At 40.6% G+C, this 23395-nt stretch overlaps 3 protein-coding genes across 7 annotated transcripts; 2 read left to right on the forward strand and 1 right to left on the reverse strand.

The window, feature by feature from the left end:
• Positions 1 to 409: 409 nt before the first annotated feature.
• LOC311269010 (uncharacterized protein) lies at positions 410 to 6188 on the forward strand (the record flags this gene model as incomplete). The annotated part of the gene is made up of 6 exons (XM_084372992.1): positions 410 to 430; positions 835 to 935; positions 1288 to 1369; positions 1688 to 1795; positions 1931 to 2048; positions 2630 to 6188. 6 exons carry the CDS (start codon positions 410 to 412, stop codon positions 2722 to 2724), a joined length of 525 nt encoding a protein of 174 aa, XP_084229118.1. The 3' UTR covers positions 2725 to 6188.
• Positions 6189 to 8735: 2547 nt separating this feature from the next.
• LOC311269112 (P2Y purinoceptor 3) lies at positions 8736 to 14398 on the forward strand. Its single transcript, XM_084373114.1, has 3 exons — positions 8736 to 8816; positions 10474 to 11157; positions 12530 to 14398. The coding sequence occupies exons 2-3, from the start codon at positions 10685 to 10687 to the stop codon at positions 13443 to 13445; spliced, it is 1389 nt and encodes a 462-aa protein (XP_084229240.1). The 5' UTR covers positions 8736 to 8816; positions 10474 to 10684; the 3' UTR covers positions 13446 to 14398.
• Positions 14399 to 14522: 124 nt separating this feature from the next.
• Positions 14523 to 23316, reverse strand: LOC311269114 (uncharacterized protein). Of its 5 annotated transcripts, none has more exons than XR_014624041.1 (10): positions 22623 to 23045; positions 20723 to 20935; positions 19549 to 19687; positions 19022 to 19167; positions 18830 to 18882; positions 18208 to 18332; positions 17932 to 18039; positions 17546 to 17755; positions 16582 to 17450; positions 14523 to 15389 (listed from the first exon to the last, which is right to left on the reverse strand). XR_014624041.1 is itself a non-coding variant. In XM_084373116.1 (10 exons), exons 3-10 carry the CDS (start codon positions 20932 to 20934, stop codon positions 17139 to 17141), a joined length of 1305 nt encoding a protein of 434 aa, XP_084229242.1. In that variant the 5' UTR covers position 20935; positions 22623 to 22681; positions 23078 to 23316; the 3' UTR covers positions 14523 to 17138. The 5 variants fall into 5 exon arrangements, 3 of the variants coding, with proteins under 3 accessions (XP_084229242.1, XP_084229244.1, XP_084229243.1); XR_014624042.1 differs by having other exon boundaries at positions 14523 to 15394; XM_084373116.1 differs by adding an exon at positions 23078 to 23316 and having other exon boundaries at positions 14523 to 17450; positions 22623 to 22681.
• Between the last annotated feature and the right edge of the window lie 79 nt (positions 23317 to 23395).

The following is a 23395-nucleotide window of genomic DNA, read 5'->3' on the forward strand; positions in this document are numbered from 1 at the left end:
GCTGGTGAACTCGGTGATATTACAGATATTTCAGTCGGGAGCAGCTGGAGAGAAAATGTGACTGTGATTCATCAGGTGACACAAACACGACTCAGCGTGAGTCGACATTTTAAATGTGATGATACGTTCGTGTTGTGTTCACTGCTCGTTCCTGCTGAAAACAGAAAGACAAAGAAAAAATCCTCCAGAAGAAAAACAGGCAGACCACCACTCATACTTTACGAGTTTAATGACTTCAGTTGGATGCTATGCAGTTGCATTATGGGAAATGTAGGATCGAGTGTGTTTGGACATATTTGGCCTCTACTGCACAGATTTTCAGTCTTCATCCTTCAGTTCTGACTTATCTCTTCTGTTTGTCCCGCCTGTTATTGTTTCTGTCTCAGTCCGATAACATTCCTGTAGAGATATGAACGTGTCTGTCGTGACTGTAAATCCTCCAAACACAGTTTTTAATCCGGCCTGCTGAAGGAGCTACAGCGAGCAGAGTGGGAGGTTCGACAGGCCTCACATTACAGAGATGCTGTGTGGATCTCTGCTGCATATTTCTACATTTCTGGGTGGCATAGTGATAACTTCTACTCTGAAAACTCCCCGACACAAATGTCCTCTGTGCTTCAGTAAACAGCCTCAGATCTGAACTGTCTGTGCTTTTATTCAGACTTTTTGTCTTTAATGTGAAGAAAGACATCATTTCATATACAGAAAAAAACAGTCTTGTATCATCTTTGTTTCTCTACAGAAGCCTTGAGATATAAACCAGTTTAACGGATAATTTGTTGTCGGATGATCTGGCTTAGATTATATTGTGTTCATCTCTCTGTCTTCCTGCAGAGGGGGACGGGGGTGAGGGTGGAGGAGAGTCAGGGGGGAGTGTGGCGAGACGTCTGGGAGGAAGAGGAGGAAGACTTCAGGAGGTGTCGAGTGACGCAGAGGTAACGCAGAGCCACAGTCTGCAGACTGATTCAACTGTAGATCATCGTGTGTTTATGAATCTTGTCCGAGGTCTTTTAACGCTGGAGGACAGTCATGCTGATTGATTTAAATATTCAGGATCAGAGTTTCATCTTTCAATCATAAAATGTTTGATATTAAATCTTTTGAAGCTTCGTTTGGAAAATCTTCTTCACATTGAAGTCAAGAAGGAAAACGAGGATGAAGCTCTGATGTGAATAAACACAAGAGAACGAGATGATGTAAACATGACGGGCTGCAGTGACACTGACTGAACACTGACGCTCTGTACTCTCCTGCTGGAGCTTCAGGATGTTTATTATCTGTTAACAGATTTCACAACCACAGAAACCTGCAGCTGTGCTTCATCAACAACAGCGACAGTGAAGACGAAGAGGAAGGAGGCAGCAAAAAGGTCACTTCTGTCTCTTCTTTAAGGAACGTGCACAACTACATTTGTTTCAAGAAAATCATCATGGTGTGAACATTTTTAATCTCTAAAGTAGTCTGGAGAAATGTCTTCAGGATCAGTTCACAAGTCCTCAGATATCACTGAATATGAAGTATCTACATACAGAGTTCATTTCTATTTTCATGCGTGTTCGACAGAATTGGTCAGAAAGTCTTCAAACATTTAGACTTTAATTCACCTTCATCCAGTTTTATCACATAAAAGACAAGCAAAATCATTTTCCGTGCAGTCATCTGACCACTGACCTTACATCACCATCAGGTTTCCAAGGGAAGGGGTGGCAACAGTTGCCATGCCGCTGGGCTAAAACAGGAAGTGGCCACGGCTCTGAGGACGCTGAGAGACAAGCTGCTGGCTGAACAGAAGGAGGTGAGAGGACGGAAAGAATGACTTTACGAGACGTGTAGAAGACATAAGGACAAAGACAAGAAAGAAAGGTTATCAACAAAGAAAGAATGTGTGTGTGTGTGTGTGTGTGTGTGTGTGTGTGTGTGTGTGTTGCAGCATCTGGCCAGCAGCAGCGGGGTTTCCAAGCGGAAACATCTGGAGCGTTGGGAGCTGCAGGAGTGTTCAGAGCAGCAGCTCAGCAGCTTGAGAGCATCGCTTCAACAGGACATACACGGTACACACACACACACACACACACACACACACACACACACACACACACACACACTCTGCAGTCTTAAAGGTGTCTCTGAGATTTCTCTGAGGAAATCCAATCAGAAGCATCAAAATGTCCGGACGAACTTCTCAAACGTCTCCTGCAGTTTAATCCAGCTGTGAAGTTTGAGAACGGCCAAAAACATAAAAACCATCAGAATGTAAAAAGATTTAACTTCCACAGAAGAACAGATATAAAGAAATGCTGAAGCAGAAGAGAGCAGTGATCCATGGGAGCCCAGAGGGATAATCCAGGTCCGTCAATGTGTCAACAGAAAATAAGTCAGTGTGTAAATATAATTTCTTACGTTAAGAAAGTTGATAAAAAATACTTTAACTTGTCGTCCTAAAAGAAGAACATAAATGTTTCATCCTCAGACTTTTTGGCCATTAAAGAAACAGTTTCTGCTGAAGTACAGCCAAATATTTCATTTCAGCTGTTTGTGTTTATTACTTGCGACCAACAAAGACAACAAAGGAAGGTAACCAGTGGTGAAACATCATTTCCTCTCTGACTCTGTCTTGTTGGTGTTCTTGCAGCTCTGAGCTCCGAGCTGGTGGCCCACCTGTTGGTACGAGACCAGCTGAGGACGAAGCAGGACGCCATGCTGCTGGACGTCCAGGACCTGACCTAACAACAGGACCACACAACTCTGGGACCAGGATGGGCTGCTCGTCCACGTCAGCCCAGGAGACTTCAACAGAACGTGAGCGGACATGCTAATTAATGGAAACTGACAAATCACCAGCAGTGCGGACAACAAAGAGGGAGACACGAGTCGACGGTCAGATTCCTACTGACATTCCTGTTTTGAGATTGACGACAAATGACAAACGTGTCCAAGGAAACACTTGTTAAGGAGTCGGTGCAAGAAGAAACCTGGGACTGACAGGAAGTCACTGTTTCAAATCAACAAAGATTTCAGTCGAATCGTTTCTGAATCCAAACGTCTACAATCAGCTTCGGTTGGATGAGATAAGACAAGAGGCAGAGGAGTTGATGGTTCTGACATCTTCACTAAACCCAAATAAATGCATGATCAGCATCTGACCGAATGTACGACACTCAAAATATCACAGAACAATCAGTCTAGTTTTTAAAGACCATGTCGGGGTCGAGGGAGGGAATCTCAAATCTCAAAGGTCCTGAAGACCAGTTTCCCAGTAATGTTTCAGTATGAGCAGTGGGCTCATGCACCAACACACCAGTCAGACTTTTAGCATCATTTGAAGCTGAATGTGACGACAGGTGCAGGTTGTTGTAAAGCTGCTGTCAATCAAATCTAACAAAACTACACTGACACCGGTTTGTGTCAAACGTTATTAAAACAGATAAGAACATTTTTTGAAACTTTACAGGCTCCAAGATAACTTTTCACACTAGCTGCACTCATTAACGTGCATCAGCGTATAATTTAGGACCTCATGTAGTTTTGTGTTAAAGCGCTCGGTGAACTACATCGTCTCATCAGCACCAGAACCAACACCAACATGGAGCCAACTGGGCTCAGAAAAGCTCGAAAACAAGATGAACATCAGAATAAATCTGCTCATATTAACAACTGCAGTTCTGTGAAAGGAGAGCTGGTTCTGGTTCAGTTCTGTGAGCTGCTGATGTACAGGAGCAGCTCTGCAGTGTTTCAGTCAGGAGACGACGTCACTAACGACGCTGTCGGCTGTGTCGTCTTTATAATGACGTCACAGTCTGATGTTTCATTAGTTTGATGACAAACATCATGTGTGATTCATGCAGGATTAACACATTATCTGTCTCTCTTCATCACTACCAGACAAAGGTTTTATCAATAAGCTCCATGAGGGGAACAGGAAGGGGCGGGGCTTTAGCTCTGTACACGTTTTTTTTAAATTAAATCAAAACAAATGCAAAAAGAAATCGCCATCACCTTTTTGTAACTTATTTAAAAATCAAACTGTTTAGTTTCAGACAGTTGCACCCTGGAGCCGTGCTTTCACTAAAATCATTGCTTATTTTGTCATAAATATTCAAAAATTGGGATTTCAAATCAGGTTTTCAGGGGTTTTAAGATGCACTCGAGAAATGAACAAAGAGAGAAAACTTCAGGAACGGGAGTGATGTGGAATTAATAATAAAAACCGTTCATAAGCTACAATTTTATAAAACAATGTGGACAGGTCTTCATCAGTGCCTCGTGGTTGCTCTTTTTTAATGAGCTCAAACAGTTTAAAACAGGACACACAAACGTTTTTTCTCTGCTGATAGTAAAGATGAGTGATTTTCCTCAGGTTGGAGGAACAGCAGCAGGTTAACTGAAATTAAACCAGTCGAGCTCTTTGACCGACAGTTTCACATTTGGAGGAAAAGAGCTCGAACTATTGTATTTTATAGAAAAATCCATATTGTGTTGAACTCTAACTTTAATTTCCTCCAACTCGACATGTTTCTGACAGAAGTGACAAGAATGTAAGAGACATCGAAGACGTTCTGGTTTCTGCGGCTGCTGGTGTAAATCTATACATTTATATGCAAATGAGGGATTCTAACTTATCTTATTTAAGTTTTATTGTGTTTACTTACTTATTTGTTATTATAACAAGGGAACATTACACTCATACAGCATGTGTAGCAAGACAAGCTCAACATAACTGATGTATTGATGTTTTTGTTGTGGTATTTTTATTTTTCTGAAAAACAAACAAAAGGGGAATTCCACCAAAATGTGTAGCAGATAAAAGATAAACATGTTGTTATTCAGTATTATTGAACCTTAGATTAAAGAGAGAAATCCAGAGCTGCAACAATTAAATTGAATTAACCTCCAACTGTTTAAATAATGAATGTTTTGGTTTGAGTAATTTTTTAAGAAAAATTCTCTGATTCCAGTTTGTTAAATGTGAATATTTTCTGGTTTCTTTCCTCGTCTGTGACAAAAAACTGAATATCTTTGTTTTGCGGACAAAACAAAACATCTGAGGACGAAACACTGTTCGACTTTTTTAACCATTTTCTGACATTTTATCGACTAAACGATTAATCAAGAAAATAATCAATTAATTGACGATGAAAAATATTATTAGTTGCAGCCAGAAAAAAACCTCTAAAAAATAGTTTGGTGTTAGCTACAGGAACACGACCGTCCTTCTGTTTTAGAAGTTTATAAGTACAGTCGGTAAGTTGTGTCGTTGTTGTGTTGAATGCCGAAAAAACAACAAAAGACTTTTGAAGTTTTGTTTGAATTTTGGTGGCATCCCTCTTTAACTGATGAAACACTTCAGGTACGTCAGAGATACATCATTGTTTACTCTTAAGAAATGCAAACGGAATAATGCACAGAATATATAGCCAAGTATATGTGATGAAGCACCAGAAATATCGCTGACTTGTTTGATTTTTTCTTCTATTAACTTGATGTTTATGTCTTACGGAAGAGGATTAGTGCGATCGTTGAGAAAAAGAGAGTTTTGAGTTCTAACTTTATTCCTCAGAATTCTGACTTTAATTAAATTTTCAGAATTCAATTATTTTTAAAAAGTTTTTTTCACAGTGGCTCTAATCCTCCTCCGTGACGTCCCCTAAACATCGCACTGTTTTTGTAACTTCCTGAACGTTTGTACGGATGTGAAGTTTGATTCTGACACTAGCTTTGGAGATTTAGATGATTTAAAATGTGGCTTTTTTAAAACCACCACTAGCGACGTCCTCCAGTGCCTTACAAATAAAATTATATTTTGATACTGATTAATTCCTTATTCTTTCATATTGACCTGTGATAAGAAGCTGAATGTCATATTCATGGAAGGGAATGTACTGTAATGGAAATGTGTTTGTTACTTTTTTATTCATATACTTAAAGTCACACTGAAATGTTATTTTACGAAGAGTTTAACATGTTTTGTCTTGAAACATGTTTGTGGAGGACGTAGCACAGTGAGGGAGAGTTAAAGAATAGTAAGAGTAATATTTTGATCTTATTATGGTCCAAAACAAACTGAGCAGATTGTTTTTCATTTCATTGTGACTCTGAGTATTTAGAGATGTATTTGCAAATGTAAATAAAATTAATTGCAAATGTATTTGTAAATGTAAACATTAATTCTAAAATATATTTTGAAGACTTGCTACAGTTTTATTTTGCGTCCACTTTATTGTGTTTTATGTTCTCAGTATATTCATTACAGTATTTGAGTAAAACTACTTTGTTACCTTCCTCCCCACACCGTTTTTTTAAGTTTTGCTAAAATTGTATGGCGGTGATTACTGTGCATTGGTCACAGTCAGAACTTCAGCAAGTTTAAAGTGTTTTAAAGAACAGATTGGTCGCGTTCGTGTGTGTTGAGCGTCAGCAGAAGTCCAGAAAAGGACTTGAAATGAGCAATGCGGCCATCTTGAAAAGCAGTTTTCTTAATACATCCGTGATGTTAGCTAGCATAGATGTTTAGCACAAGTTGAGCTTGCTTACAGAGTATAAAGCAGTTGGTATTAAGAACATATTAGATTAGAAAGTTTATTATCATCATACAATATACAACGAAATTAAAAGGTCTTCACATTAAGATGCACAAGAATAAATAAAATACAGACAAGTCAACACAACAAGTTGATGCAAAGACCATCTTGCACGGTTAAAAGTGATGCAGCTCACAGTGTGTGCTGATATTGTAAAATCTCGGCCATAATTTAAAATTCATTTCCCACTTAGCCAAAAATGAATTTGTATCAGAGGGTTTTATTATCTCTACTATGTTCGACCATCGGTTCAGCAGGACACACACCAATAAAATTAAATAAAATAAAATGAGAAAAGAAACATTTGAATCATAATATATTATAAAAAGGGTGAAATTTCAGAAGATCAGCTGGAGCTGGATATTCTGCCTGTAGGAAAGTAAAGCTGAAAAGTGTTGTTGCAGACGAAAAGGCCTTTTTTTTTTTTTTTTTTAGGTATTTGACTTTATGATAAATGTCAGTGTGATTTGATGCCTCTGCTCCCTGCGTGCTATTCGATTGTTTTTTTTGTTATTAACTATTATGCAATAATAAGAGTGTTTTTATTTTGCAATGTAACCATTAAAACTTATTTACTAACTTATATTAAAAGGCCTTGGTTGTGTTAAAACAGCATTTTTACAAATGCTGAGCTAATGCTGGGATAGCGATAACATGGGGTAGTGGTAACAACAGCTATCAGCTAACACAACCAACATAGTGATGATACGCTGATTTACAAAAAATTTTAAATAAATGTAGGTTTTGATGCCTAAGTTGGATGAACTGTGTTGTAACGGTCAGTTAAAGAGGAGTTTTATTTGCAGGTATTTGAACACCCTTTAGTTTATAAAAGTGCTGAGCTAATGCTAAAGCTAGTTTCTTGGGACCTGTGACTCTACATAGAGTAGTAGAGCAGTATTGGTGTGTACTTTTGGCAGATAGCCTCTTATGCATGCTAGGCTTCAAAACTAATGTTTGAACACTTGCTAGCTAAGTTAGCAAGTTTAACTAGCAATAGAAAGATGAAAAATGTAGTCAGGATTTGTTGTTAAACGTGCAGACAGGAGGTTGATTTGGACAGGACAGCTAACAGCTAACAGCTTTCCTAACATAACTAACAAAACTCTTATTTCTTCAACAAAATGGTGGATGAATTGTGTTGCACAGTCACATGAAGGGAATATATTTGGGTTTTTTTGCAGCAGGTCATGATATTAAATAAATGTCAGAGTGATTTGATGTTCTAACCCTCTCTGTATTTATTCATACCTCTGCTACCTGCACGCTGTTCGGCCGCCAATTGTGTTGCCGTGTTTGATTTACACTCACACTATCACATGTTCAAACACACACGCAGTGCTTTGTCATTCAGCTCTTTGACTGTGTGTTCACGCAGTATTTACCGTCTGAATCAGAGTTGATGATGTTGATGATGGAGTGAACTGAGCGGAGGGGTCGGAGGAAGAAGAGGAGGAGCTGATGTGTTCACTTTGCTGTTCCTGAGCCTCAGATAACCAGAGGAGGAGAGAGTGAGACGTTAAAGCTTCAGCAGCCTCTCTGGAGGAAAAGGTGAGTGACTTATTACCTTTAGAGAAGCAGAATTATTTAGCTTTACGTCTCAACTAACCAGATTTATGTCATGCAGCAGTTATTATTAAAGATCTGTGCATGTAAGATTATTTGTGATTCAAAAGGATTAACAGTCAGTGATCTCAAGCTTCATGATACACAGTTGTACTTGTATTTTATATGGTTTTAATGCGATATTCTCTCGGGAGGCTCTAGAACGTTAAACCTTTTGATTTTTTTTTTCTCATTGAAAATTAGTTTCATTTTTTGTATTATAAATGTGTAAAGACTCCATGATTACTTTGTCTAAATTAATGTCAGTGGTTTAGTTTAGAGTTTAAGGTGAATATTTGTGGAGAATGATTTAGCAGACATAAAATTTGAACACAAAAGATCTCAGACTAACGCCTTCAGCTCTTTGTAGTGTATTTTTAATTTTCATATGTGTCCTATTAAATGTGAACAACACGTAGCTGCACTGTGAGCGCCTCCTCCTCCTCATCTGCAGTCCCTGTATTGGGTTTCATTCCTGCAGTTCTGACTGAATGAACGCTGATCAATTATTTACAGAGAAGCTGAAGGTCAGAGGAGAAACCTCGAGAGACCCTTCGGCCCCGAAACAGACACTTCTGAGCCACAACTCCACCGACGACACCGAGAGGACGATCAGGACGAGGAGGACGACTGGAGGTAAGACCAAACTCGACTCTGATCCACATCAAGCTGATGTTATGAATGTGAAATACTCACACCTGATGGGCCAAAAGCAGCATTTTCGCTTAGTTCAGACAGTTTTGATTCAGATTTAGTCGAGTCTTTACAGCTCAAGTGTTTCGTGGACCGATTTCCAATGTTACCAGTTAGGTCGACCACTAAGGCACAAATCCAGCTGTGACGTCTGATCAAACAACTGAAAACTCAATCAACAGAAAATTGGAAACAATTTTGATAATCGGGTAATCATTATGTTATCTAGTTCATAGTTTCTTCAATGTGAGCATTTGTCTCTTTTCTTTATTTTCTATGAAACTCAACTGAATATATTTCAGTTTTTTGTGTGCTGGTCAGACAACAAGACATTCACACATGTCAACTTCAAACTGTAAAATACATTTCTTTACTTTTGTAAAGACCAAACAATGAATCAAACACTAAAGTCCCAAAAGATATTTTCTTTTAAAATGTAATGCACACAGCTGGAGTCAAACATCACATTATTATTGTGCTCTGTAACTGGATAATATGAAACACACTGTAAACTGGATCAACTTTCTGTGTGCACAAACAAACTTCTTCCTTTCTTTCAGTCTTTTTATTTCCCTTTATCAGACAGAAATCTGTGCAGGCTCATGATGAAACAAGACTTTAGAGTCAACAGCCAACATGCAGGCAGCTCTGTGAGGCTGTACTCAGGCACAGCACTGCTTTTACCTGAATGCTAATGCTAGCATGCTAATAGGAACATCGTCTTCAGTTGATTCCTACAGCTCTCATGTTTCTGTGATGAATGACACAAACACATTCATGAAGTTTGGTTCAATAATGAATTTATTATAGGTTTTCTGGAAATGAGACCAAATCTGCCGGATCATAAATAAACATTCAGTGAGTCTAATAATCGGTTAAATGTCTCTCGGCCATTTTCACCTCAGTTAGCTGCTTCTGATCTCCATCCACAAGCTTCTGGTCGTCCTCTGGCTGAATCTTTAACCGCTCCTCTTGACAGAATCGGTTCACCTTCTCTCCTCCAAACATTTTGCTGCTCATTGTGGCCAAACAGCTCAGTTGTTGTTTCATGTGACCTTCATGTGAGTTTTCCTCCAGAAGGTTTTTTCTTTGTCCAGTCCAGCTTTAAGGTGCCGCGTCTGGATCAAGAGCTTCTTCCAACATGGCAGCTTCTCAGCTCATGTTGATGTAAAACAACTTGACTGTGGACGCTGACACCTGTCCTCCAGCTTTTAATTCATTGTAGACTTGCCTTTTGGTGGTTTTTGGCTGACTCTTGACCATCCTGCCCAGTTTTGTCTCAGCAGCAGGTGATAGTTCGTGTTTTCTTCCTGATTGTGGCAGTGACACAACTGTGCCATGCACTTTATACTTACAAACAGGTGTTTGAACAGTTGATCTTGACACCTGTAACTGCTTTTAAACCCTGAACCCTGAACCAGACCACCAACCCGCCGTACATAAATGCTGCGTGAATTGAGAGAGGTTTCCGGAAAGCTTTGTTAATGATTGAGGGGCTAATTGAGCGAAACGCAGTCTTCATCAGCAGAACAGCGGCGGTACATTCTGAACGAGCTTTTCTGAACTAATGACATGTTTTTCTTCCCCGTCTCTGTCACAGAAACTCCTTCTACATGCCAGAGACATGTCGACTTGAACAGAGATTAGATAGATAGATAGATAGATAGATAGATAGATAGACAGATAGATAGATAGATTGGATCAAGGACAAATGAAGGAAACCTCAGTGAGTGAGAAGACTTGAGTCTGGAAGCTAAGATGACGCCAGAGGAACCTGAACCGGTCCAGCTCTGCCAGAAATAGCCTTCACCATGGGACTGAGCCAAGCCTCCAACATCACCCCAGACATCGGTTTGGCGGCAGCAGCAGCAGCAGCGGTGGTGAGCAACCACCCCAATACCTCCGGCACCTCGACTGTTCCTCCGTCGTCCTGCAGCATCGATGAATCCTACAAGTACGTCTTCCTGCCCGTCTGCTATTCGCTGACCTTCCTCTTCAGCCTCACCCTCAACTCCGTGGTGCTGCTGCGCTCCTGCCGCCACCACGGCGGCTGCTGCAGCGGCATCAGCGGCGGCGGGCGGCGCTGGAACACCTCGCTGATCTACATGGTGAACCTGGCCACCACCGACCTGATGTATGGACTGTCGCTGCCCTTCCTGGTGGCGAGCTACGTGCTGAGGGACCGCTGGGTGTTCGGGGACTTCATGTGCCGCCTCGTCCGCTTCCTCTTCTACTTCAACCTCTACTGCTCCATCTTCTTCCTCACCTGCATCTCCGTGCACAGGTAGGAAACCCTCAGCCCAGTCAGAGATGAAGTTAACACAGGTGCTCTCAGCTGATTATTCTGATGAAATCACAGCTTTTACTTTTGAGACTTTTAAATTGGTGTTTAAACTTTAGTCTCAAAACAATAAGATGCTGCTTTGTTTTGTCTTCATTTATCCATTATCTGTTCACTTTGGTCAATTGACCTTTTGCGACCTGACTGGCATGATAAATGAAAATAAATGCTTTAATCTATCTACTACTGAAAAAAAGCACAAAAGCAAATTCTTCAGCTAAATATTTTCAAATCTTTCCAAAAGTCTTTCTGCAGATTAAATCAGAACCTCCGGGGTCGCCTCAGTGTTTCTGCTGCTTGTGTATTTTCTTGCTAATGTTAATTTTTAAAACGTGCTATTTGAACTTTAACTAGCTTACATAAAAGTGACACATACTACTGAAGCTAATGCAGGAAGCTAGCTGATTCTCCTGACCTTTGAGCAAACCAGAAGCTTTTGAAATGTTAATAAAAGGGCCAAGTTAGCTGATGTGTTCGACTTCAGAGAGTGAGACGAGTTCTGGTTCACACACCCCAAAGTTGCTGACCTGTTTCCTCACTCGGTCACGCAAACCTACAACAGGTATGGAAGCTCATTAGTGACAAAACAGTAATTCATCTGAAAGTTAAGATTGAGAACAAACAAATGATACGTGTAACACCAGGCTGCGTCCATCAGCTTTTTCATTCATCTAAAAACATTAAAAAGTCACATTAAAAACATTTTTATGTAGACACAATGTTTTTCTTTTTTAAATTATACATCTACAGAGCTTGTAGAAAGGTGCAGAATAAAAGTATCATGTGAATCCGTAATTTTAAGATGTTTGTTGGGTCCAAAATGATTGTTTTGTTTAACACTGCTGGTATCACATGGTTTCTATGTTGCCAGCCAGTGGAAAAAATAAAACATATATGTTGATTTCTATAACCCAGTACAATGTTAGCTAGCTAGTGTTAGGAATGGAATGACGCTACATAAATAAAAAGGTCATAGATCGAAAGGTCTCACACACAGTTTAGGTTTGGAGTAAAGCTGCTGTCCTCCTGATAAATCCTGAGCTCCATCAGAGCTGTTTCAGGAGTTAAAAGTTGAATTCTGTTTCCTGAGTTCTGAGTTTCCTCTGTCCTGTGAAGTTTATGACCACAGCCTTTAGTTTTGTTGCTTAAATGTGCTATGATATTTGCTGCAGTGACATTACTGCACGCATGGAAACATTTGAAATGACTGTGAGCAGCCTTTCTAATCATTAAAGCAGAGTGTACGCACAATGTTTTAAACAAGATGGAGATTAACGTGATGGATTTGAACTCACCCCTGGTCGTCTGTCCTCAGGTACCTGGGGATCTGCCACCCGATGAGGACCATCACTCTGGAGAGTAAGCGGGTGGTGAAGGCGACCTGTGCACTGGTGTGGGTGGTGGTCTTCATCCTCACCTGCCCCATCTTCAGGTTTGCCCAGACAGGATACGTCAGAAGAGGAGGCGGCGGGGTCATTGAGCCTGGAGGGCCAAGGGAGGGCTGGAACAGTTCTGGATCTGAGTTGGACGACCAGGAGGGGTACATGAACTGCTGGGACGACGCCATCGATAAGGAGTTTGCTGACTATGTCCCATACGGCATCGTCCTCCACCTGCTGGGCTTCTTTGTGCCCTTTATGATCATCGCCTGGTGCTACTCTCAGGTGGTCAGGACGATATTTCAGACTCTGCGGTCCCCTCCTAGCTCGATAGAGGGCGGCGAGGACGGTCCGGTGGGAGACGGCACTACAGAAGGAGTTAGAGATCGGGAGAGAACCTCTGTCTCCATCTCCGGATCGCAGTACTCGCACTACATACGGCGGCGACGGAAATCCATTAAAACCATCGTAACCATCACGCTGCTATTCGCGCTCTGCTTCCTGCCCTTCCACGTGACGCGGACGCTCTTCCTACTCCTGCGGAGAGGGCAGCTCGGCGGCTGCAACGTCATGAAGACTGTCTCCATCTGCTACAAGGTCACCCGGCCGCTGGCCTCCTGCAACGCCTGGCTCAACGCCCTCCTTTACTTCCTGACGGGGGATAAGGGCGCCCCCTGCTGCTGGCCGGCAGAGCCCATCGTCCGCAGAGACCGCCGGAGCGGCTCCCTCTGGTGGCCACTGAAGATCCTGAAAAAAGACGGTGTTGGAGAGGACGACCAGGAGGCAGCCGAGAAGGTTGAAAGGGAGGTGCACATGGAGAACGAGTCCAAGTCTTCACGGGTCATCTTCTAGAAGGTTTTAGAGCCGTTTCCTTATTAAAAAAGACTTGAAATGATGTGTGATGCACCAGGAAATGATCCAGCAGTTATACAGGAAGCTGCTCACTTTTTCTGGCTGTTCCTCCAAATTTAGAGCAAAATTTTAACTAATTACCTACCAACTATACTCCAACTCCAATTCTGAAAATGTTGAGACGCTGTGTAAAACCTAAATAAAAACAAAATGCAGTGTTTCTGCAGTGCAAAAGTGCTTCTGAGCTCATGTAGAATAAGAAAATATTTACAAAAAGATGGTGAATTAAACATTAAATATAGTTGAGTAAATGTCAGACAGGATTAGAAAATGAAAATAAATTCTGTTTTATTTATGTTTTCCACAGCGTCCAAACTTTTTGGAACCGGTGGTATACGACTGTCCTCAGAACAGGAAGAGCAACATGTCCTGAATCAGAAATGTGTGGAGTCTGATGGAGGGGACGAGTTTTAATTAGAGTTATAACAAAAAGCATTTGTCCTCCAAACTCAGTGCAGATCTAAGTGACTTTTATTCAGCCTCTGGACTGAGATCTGCAGATATACTTGTTGTTTTCGCTTTCAAAAACAAGCTACACTGTGAAATCTGACTGAACGACTTTACTTAAAATAACTAACAATTTTAAGTTGTTAAACATTTTTTTGGTTTTCTTTACTTGGTAATTCTGCGATAATCAGTTTCCTGACATTTTTTTCGTCAGACTTTTTTTTTGAAAGTAAAAGTAACATTTTAAAATTCAGTGTACAATCATTCAAAGCAGAAGCAGAGCGTCCTGTGAGGCTCAAAGAAAAAGGAGGAGCTGCTCACAAAATAAGATAAACTTTAGATGGTTATGAAAAGACTCTTGGAAAACAACTTACATGTGTTTTATCATTTCCTGTGAGGAGAAAATGGTAATTAATTTAACGTACATACTGTGTACAACCAGTTTGTAGAAGGGATTCAGGACAATGGTTGTGTTGTGAAGAAATGAACGATTATTCTGTTGATTATTAGTCATATTTGTAATCTTTAATATAAAAATATCTGTCAAAAACTAGTTGAAAGAGTCGGAGGTGATGTGATCAAGTATCTTGTTTATTCCGACCAAAAGTCCAAAACTTGAAGATGTTCAGTTTGCAACGATAAATGACAAAAAAATAAAATAAATTGTAGAATCAGAATACAGAAACTGTTTGACGTCTTTTCAGCGGATAAATGACTAGTGATGACTAATGATTAGACCATTAATGTATTTATAATCAATTAATCAAAATATATTTTCCACACTTCACCTTTAATTATTACATATATTTGAAGACACAAATTATTAATTTCAAAGAATAATTTTCACCTGATTTCCAACAGTCTCTGTAGCAAACAAATGAATTAAAGGCTCAGTCCACGTTAAATTAATGTCATCTGAAAGGTGGATGAAAAACATTTGAAAGACTCAGTGAACATTCACCTTCTCCTGCTGTTAGCCAGAAAGCAGAAAGTTGACCTTTGACCCTGTTGCATCAAATCTGTCTGTTCTGTTGAGTATTAACAGGCTGCTGACTTTGTGATATTTTTCCTCATGTTGGTGAAGACGAACTGAATCGTTCCTGGAACATGTTGTTAAAGTCGGCACTCCTCTTTAGATGTTAAACCCTGAATGGCGGCCATGTTGTCTGAATGTTTCTCCTTCACAGAGCAACACTGCACGTTCCTGCTTCACGTCATCTTGTTGTTGTTGTTGTTGTTGTTGTTGTTTTGGAGCTCAGGTCAGTCTGTTGTCAGACCTCTTATTTTTCACTTGTGTATTTTGACGTTTTGTGGCGCAATATCCGGATTAAAGTCTGTTGTTGACGTCAGCTGTCTGTGTCTCCGGCCTCGTTCATGGTTAACGAGAGGATCCGCTCGTCCCAGAAACGATGAATCAGCTGAACGATCACGTTACTGCTGAACTGAAACACACAATGTATCTCACACTGATCTGGTAATTCATTCATATACCACTCAGCTGTCAACCTTTAGTATTTCTAACATGTTCTAATGAGGATGTTGTTGTTCTGCAGAATATATCTCTGGTCTCCTAATTATTATGTTTCATTTATTAAAATTTGAGCTGAGTAAAGATTCTGTGCAATATCTTTTAAAATTACTCCAATAACAGTCTCATTCAAACGGTACAGGAAGACATGTCCGCACTGGTTTTCAGTCAATGGGTCACATGACCTGGAAGTAATTGAACAAGAAGGTGAACGTACTGTACATGGAGCCTAATGAGAAATAATATAAAAAATATTAATCAACCATGAAATTAACATTTCACGAATAACATTAACAAAATAATTCAAAACAGAAATGTTATTAAAATCAATGAGGTAGTTCAGAATGTACGATGTTAATTTGAGGCTCATTAAGTCAAAATTATGCAAGAATTGTAATTTCTCACTTCAGCTGTACCTGATTATTTTACTTACAATCAAATCAAGCAAACACAAGACAAAGCAACACAGCTGATATGACTCACTAGTTTGACAGCAAGGCCAGCTCTGCGTCAAGCAGCCTTTTATTTCATGAGTCTCTCTACAAACAATGAGACAGGAGACAAAACCTCCCCCTCAGCCTACAAAGTGCAAGAACAGGCGTTTGGGAATGCAGAATTTGGATGAAAGGATGAAATTAGCAAGAACAGAAACACCGTCCTCAGCTGTTGATGTTGGCAGGTAAGACTTTAGCACTTCAGACACAGAAGCAGAGTGTTTGTGGAGGAGCGTGGTAGCTACACTCAGGCTCTGTAGCTACAGGACTCTACAACACATGCAGCTGTGTGAAGCTGTGTTTGGTCTCAATGGTGCTTAGAACTGAATGCTAATATCAGCAGCTAGCAGAAGAGTTAAAGATGAAATACAAAAGCCAACATGCGGATGTTTAAGTTTCCCACGTTCACCATCTCAAAATTAGACCAGACGCCGAAACGATCGCTGCACGGCGCGCGCCGGCTGCGGGGCAGAGCGCAGCGGCGCTGCCTATGTGAACGACACCATCGGTTAACATGGGCGCCGAAATGAAAATGACTGCGCTCCTCGGCGCTTCGCAGCCGATCGGGGAGCTTCCGCGTCCTGTCTGAACCTGGCGTAATACTCACATGCCCTTTGTTGCTTTCTCCACCTCGTTGTCTGTCCACACAAATGAATCTCCTTTTGCTTTCAGCTTCTCCATGCGAGTCGCCACCTGCTCGCCCGGCAGGTCTGTTTCAGCGACTGTAATCGTTTTTGCCTTCTTGTGTGTACAGAGATATTTTGTAAAACGAAGGTCGTGTGGTCAGGATTGTTTGATTAAAACAGACGGGGTAAATATCTGTATTAGTGTGTAGTAAACTTCTGACCTGATGATGGCGCTGAATGCAAAGTCAGAGGATAACCAAGGTTTTACAGTTCATCCTGAGGCGAATGTGACCGTCTGACAGTTGTTGACTTTATCTGTCGGAGTGCTCACGTAAAAATTAAGACTTTGCTTAATTTTGTTTGAGTTTGTTTGAGTGCTGCAGCTGATGCAAAAATACACATACAGCTTATAAAATGAGCGTTGTGGTGAATCAGCACCTCTGACCTTCTCAGCGACTCGGATGAAGCTGTTTATAAGGTTTAAAACGTGTTGTGTCTTGTGCCGTTTCTGTGATTTTCTACACCTGCTGCCTCTCCATCAATCGATCAGCTCCCACTGGGTGTCGCTGATCAGCCTGTAGTTGAGCCTCCGGTAGTTTTCGGGGTGAACTCGTCGCTGTCGCCACACTTCCTCATACAGGCTGCGGACGACCGGCGGCAGCGTTGGGAAGCCGGCGGTGCGAGCCAACGTGTGGCAGTACTCCCACTGATCCTGGTCCAGGATCATCAGGTGGCGCTGATGGACGACCTGCTCCATCTTCTCCTGCTGCTCTCTCCGGACCTCTTCCTCCATCTGAGCCGCAGACGGTAAAGAGACCGAGCCGTCCAACACGGCCAGAGCGAACTGGACCTGCAGAGAAGAGATGATTTAAGAATGGCTACAACCTCGGCTGCTCATCTCTCTTCCTGTAAAGCGTCTCTCCACCTGTTGACACTTGAGCTCACCTGGCAGTTGAAGTGGGGGAAGGGGCAGATGATCTTGCAGATGCCGATGAAGAAGAGCGAGGGGAAGGCTGGCGGCATCAGGAAGCGGTACAGCGGAGACACCAAATGGTCCTGGATCTCCAGACCGAGCTGAGCCGCGTCCAGGAACGGATACGTGAAGTTGTACCCGGTGCAGAACATCAGGACGTCGGCCGCGCCCACAGAGCCGTCCTGGAACAGAGAGCGCTCAGATGTGTCAGAATGAGTTTCCTTTGTGGAGACTACCTGGTGCTCAGGTAACAAACACACTGCAGCTCCAACTGAAGAGTCACGTCTTCAGTGTGAACACAACAGAAACCAAACTGATTCAGAGCCACAGCAGATCAGTGCTGACAGACTTTAGTAACCTGGAAGCGAAGGTTGCCGTCCTGCTCGACTGCCACCACCGGACTGGACTGTTGAATCCCAGATGGGAGAGGGAAGGTCAAGCGAGGACGACGGTGACTCAGAGTCACCTGGAGAGAGAGAGAGAGAGAGAGAGAGAGAGAGAGAGATCAACACTGTGGCCACATTTGTTCTCAGCACACTTTTGAACATGTGTTTAAAAGCAGCTGTAAAGAAATAACATTCGATTTTATTTAAGTGAACATAATGACTTTGAGCTGCAGCGTGCTGTTTGTTACCTGAGCTCCAGCTTTGGCCAGTTCAATGGAAATGTCCAATCCTGAAGCTTTGGCTCCCAGAACGACCACCGACAGACCCGAGAACGGCTCCGCATGTCTGTAAGCATGACTGTGGAGCACCTTTCCTACAAACACAGAGAGGACTGACTTCAGTTTCATCACAAGTCCGTATTAGCCTAGCTTAGCACAAAGACTAGAAGCAGGGGGAAACTGTTAGCCTAGCTCCATGAAACACCTTCCAACAGCTCCAAAGCTGTCTTTGATCTGAAAACATCATGTGTGCTCCGTCCGAAGTTGGTGTGCAGTACGTCTCCTCAGATCAGTTTGTGATCGCGTCTCTTCTGCAGACTGTGATCACAGCAGACGAGCTGTTTGGAGACATCTGATGTGTTTTTGGTTGTTTCTCCATTTTAAATCGAGTCTCCAGCTGCTTCAGGTGTTTAGCAGAACGCTGCAACTCTGTTTTACTGTGAAGCTTCAGAAATGTTTTTTGTGGACTACGAGACTTCACCTGACTTTCATCAGCATGGAGGGAGGAGATGATGACTGTGGGTGAACTGCTCCTTTAAGCTTACAGTATGTCTATTTAATATTTTCATCTGTATGTTAATGTGGACTATACCTTTAAAGTCCTCTATCCCTGGTATGTCAGGGATGTGAGGGTCGGAGTAATGCCTTAAAAACAAACAAAAATCAAACATCAGAAAATCCAAATAAACACATTTAAACTGGAAAATGCAGCATTTAGTGCCTCCTAGTGGCCACAGGAGGGACTTGTTAAATGATTATTAATAAACTGACGGTCAGCTCTCACCCCGAGCAGACAAAGACCGAGTCGAAGGTCTCCGTTTTCTGACAACCCGACGAATCACATGATGTCACTTCCCACGTCGTCCTCTGCTCCTCCCCCTCCTCTGTTGTCACGACGACGGGCTTAACATTGTCCACCATTGTGTTGAACTGACGCAGAGAAAATGAAGAGAGGAATGAAACTGAAATGAGGCTTTATTTTTGTTACGGATTTATTTTCTGATCTTTTTTTAAACTATTATTATGATAAGATCTAAAAAAAATTTAAAAAATAAAAAGTCAGAAAATGTTTTTTTCACAATTTCCCTGAGTGCAAAGTGGTGTTTTCAAATGTTCTGTGTTGTTCAGCCAATAGTCCAAAAAACAAAGAAATTCAGTTTATTTTCACACAATACGACATAAAGCAGGAAAACTCAAAACATGGAAATGGCACCGGATCATTTTTGGTATCTTTGTTTAAAAGATAATTCACAGTTAGAAAAAAAACCAGATTGATTCCCTCTGAATGTGACCAGCAGCAGGACGACTCACCCTGATGTGAGGCCGGATGTTGTGGTTCTGGCAGTACCTCTCCAGGTACCTCTGGACCTCCTGATGGGGCATGAAGCTGTTCAGCTGGGGGTCGAAGGGGAAATCAGGGAACATCATCACCTCTTTGGGCAGGTTGGTTCTGTCAGGAGGGAATCAGAACCACTCAGGAGGAGGCAGAACGTCTGACGGACCTCGACTGCTCGTGAATTTTGCTTAAATACTAAAAAAATGATGAATATTTAACCACTTGAACTGTTTGTGCCACTTGAGATCAGAAATGTTTGTGTGAGAAGTTCTTGACTGGAATAAAACAATGAACTCATCAGAATGAGCCTTAAACTTCGTCTGTGTGAGGACTGAAGCTGCCAAGATCCAAAACAAAGACAGAAATAAATAGCAAAATGAATTACCACAATAAAAGCACACAAAACTAAAAAATATGACATAAATCTATATTTCTGTTTTAATTTGCTTCTGTATTTATCCATCTTTGTATTATTTCCCTGTTTATCTACTTCCTCATATCTCAATTTTCTTTAAAATCTTTTATTCATTTTTAAATTTACTTATTTACATATTTTTTCTTGATTTATTTCTGTTTTGTTTTCCTTTTGCATTTTTCAAGATAATACATAAATAAATATGTAAACAAATCAATTAAGTTAGAAATGAATTAAAGGTGTGAATTCCCACATTTAATTCAATATCATCTTCAGTGCATCTAATAGCACATAATTTATCTATTGCACCATTTATTTATTTTGGTAGTTTCCATCTTTCATCACAGGAAGTTCAAGGGTTAATCTGATGATTCATTTTGCATTTAATGACATATTTACTGATTTATCGATCCATTTATTTACAGTATTTATTTTTGATTTAGGCAGTTTCAGTCGTCCTGCAGTGAGTAGAAGAATGTAACAAAGTACTCGGATGTTATAATGGAGTAAAAGTACCAATACTGCACTTTAGAAATACTCTGATACAATTTAAAGTCCTGTGTTGAAAATGTTACGCAAGTAAAAGTATGTTAGTGTAATTAAAGTACTCAAACTCTTCACATGTTCTGTGTGTAAAAAACGTTGTCAGATAAATGTAGAGGAGTAAAAGTACATTTCCCTCTGAGATGTGGAGTGGAAGTAGAAATATCATGAAAAAGTACTCAGTTACATACCGGAGGTCTCTGTACATGCTGCTGTGAATCAGCCGTCCGTTGTCGTGCGTCCCGACACGTTCGTCGTAACACCAGGTGCCCCCGATGTTGTCGGTGAGCTCGAACACCACCGGGGGGGCGAAGGTGTTCAGACGGGACAGGACGTGTCGGGCTACACAGAGTCCAGCCGCCCCGGCGCCGACCACGGCCACCCGCTGCAGCATCATCAACATCCTGCCGGAGAGAGAACAGCCGAGGCCTTCAATCAGTTACAGCAGCAACAGGGCTGATGACGAGTCTGCTGCAGGACTCCGACTGTCAACGGACAGACAGATGACTGGAGGCTGAAGCAGCGTCACTGTTTGTTCCTCTCAATAATCAGACAAGTACAAGTTTAATCAGCTTCATCTACTCAGAGTATTAAAGGTAAAAGTCCACGTTTTGCAGAATGTTTTGTCTGTGACTGATAAAATACTTACATTATTAATTCTGCTGCATTTTTGTAATGAATAATGAAACAACGATCATTTAAAAAATTATTAAATGAAATCAGGTGACAACAACTCGTGGACCTGAGAATTAAGGACCTCAACCAAACGTTTATATATATTTTGTAAAGGACTACAAACAAAAAAATGTAATCTTTACCAGTAAAAAATAATAAGTAGCAACTAAAGTGGTCAAATACATGTAACGCAGTAAAAAGACAATATTTCTCTCTAAAATGTAGGAGTACAAGTATAAAGAAGCAAAGAACAGAAATACTCAGTCATGGAATGGAATGTTAGTAAGTACTGTATTTAAGTACAATTGTTAGGTACTTGTACTTTACTTGAGTATTTTCAATTTTCTGCTACTTTAAACTTTATTATACATTTTGGAGTCACATTTGAACTTTTTACTCCACAACATTTATTTAACAACTTTAGTTACAAGAGCCAAAGTAGCAAACTTTAAATGTATTATTTTTTGTTGCAGTCGCATTAATAATAATCAGAAAAATGCCAAATATCTGATTTGATAATTGGTCGACTCATTGTATGAAGTATCAACATACATGTAAATATATCATTTATTTTAAAATGCACTTTTTTTCAAATCTTTTTGTCCAAAAAAAATGATAGTGAAAACATCTAACATCAGATATTTTGAAGTAGTATTTGTGTGGGTAACGTTTACTTTTTACAAAGTAGAATTGTAACTTTTACTCAACTGTAACTTTTTACCAGCATTGTAAAAAGTACCCAAGATTTATACTTGAGTAAAAGTAAAGATATTGAGTTAAAATATTTCTTTGGTAAAAGTCACTCACATGAACAGTACTTGAGTCAAAGTATCTGATGTTATATGTACTTAAGTATCAAAAGTACGAGTAAAAGTAAATAATACATATTCACATGTATGTGGGTCAACTGATTATCACACAGCATTTGTAAGATTATCTGAATCAATGTTTTTTTAATCTGATTGCAGATCAAATAAATTGCAAAAGTAACTTGTAACTAAAGTTATCAAATACATGTAGTGGAGTAAAAAGTAAAGTATTTGCCTCCAAAATGTAGTGAAGTGGAAGCATAAAGAAGCAGAAAATGGAAATACCAACGTTAAGTACCTCAACATTCAAAGTACTTGAGTAAATGTACTTAGTTACATTCCATCACTGCCTAGAAATATATGAATACTGTGTGCATTTAAATGTACTTTTCATACTCAAGTACAATTATTGTCAGAAAATTACTTTTGATACTTTACTCAAGTTTTATTCGTGTGGGAGACTTTAACTCTGACCCAAGTAATATTTTCACTTTTACTCGATGATGATGATTGGGTAGTTTGTACAACACTGATACAAATACCTCGAGATTGAAGACTACTCAGTACAGTACTCGAGTAAATATACTCCACCTGTGAGTGTACCTACCAGTTTGAGTCGGTGTGGGGAGGATGTGGACTCTGACCCGCTCGGACTGGAGACACAAGCTGCTCATGTAACGGACATGTTGAGTTACTAATAACGTTAGCTGTTAGCTGTTAGCTGAACCCCAGTTTACACTGTAGTTCAGAAGAGCTCAGACAGACAGACGATAAACTGGGTTCCTCTGACTGATTCAGGACAAACCGACATTTAACTATTGATTCTGCAAATCAAAAACTTGATATCTGATGTTTAATTAATCTGCTAACAAGCTAACTGCAGTTTGATTAAACTTACTTATCATCACTATGCCCTGAGGTCAACTGCGCATGCTCACAGAGAACGCCCACAAACTTTATAATGTAATGCTAGCTAGCTAACTGTTAGCGCTGCTTACGATTAAAGTTAGAATAAAAGACACAAAACAGACACGAAACACTTGAATTAGTCAGAGCTGTTACCGTCTCTCTGTCAGTCTTTATCTGCTCCGGTGTCCTGACTGACTGTTGCCGGCGGAAATCAACCAAACATCGCTAAAATATTAAATGAATCTGAGGACTCTTACTGAGAAGGGACGAATCACGTTACAACACCGTGACAGTTATTCCGTAACGACGAGGTGTAACGAAGAGAATAGTTCCCTTCCGCTAAATATAACTTCCGACAGGGATCCTTCAGAATAAAAGCGTTATCGCGTCAACATTTAGTAAAATAAAAGCAGAAATCATAAGTCAAAGCTCTTCTGTTGGCCTGCACTTTAAATACTTCTACTACCAGGA

Source organism: Pagrus pagrus, assembly GCF_965226575.1.
Source record: "Pagrus pagrus genome assembly, chromosome: 14".
NCBI lineage: Eukaryota > Metazoa > Chordata > Actinopteri > Spariformes > Sparidae > Pagrus > Pagrus pagrus.

Bases quoted from the DNA above. Each gene is read 5' to 3' on its own strand.
- LOC311269112 (XM_084373114.1), top strand. From the start codon at position 10,685: ATGGGACTGAGCCAAGCCTCCAACATCACCCCAGACATCGGTTTGGCG. The intron at 11,158-12,529 runs GTAGGAAACCCT...GTCTGTCCTCAG, and splicing joins ACCTGCATCTCCGTGCACAG to GTACCTGGGGATCTGCCACC.
- LOC311269114 (XM_084373116.1), bottom strand. From the start codon at position 20,934: ATGTTGATGATGCTGCAGCGGGTGGCCGTGGTCGGCGCCGGGGCGGCT. The intron at 19,168-19,548 runs GTGAGTCGTCCT...TCTCTGCGTCAG, and splicing joins ACATCCGGCCTCACATCAGG to TTCAACACAATGGTGGACAA. The intron at 17,756-17,931 runs GTTACTAAAGTC...TCTCTGTTCCAG, and splicing joins ACGGCAACCTTCGCTTCCAG to GACGGCTCTGTGGGCGCGGC.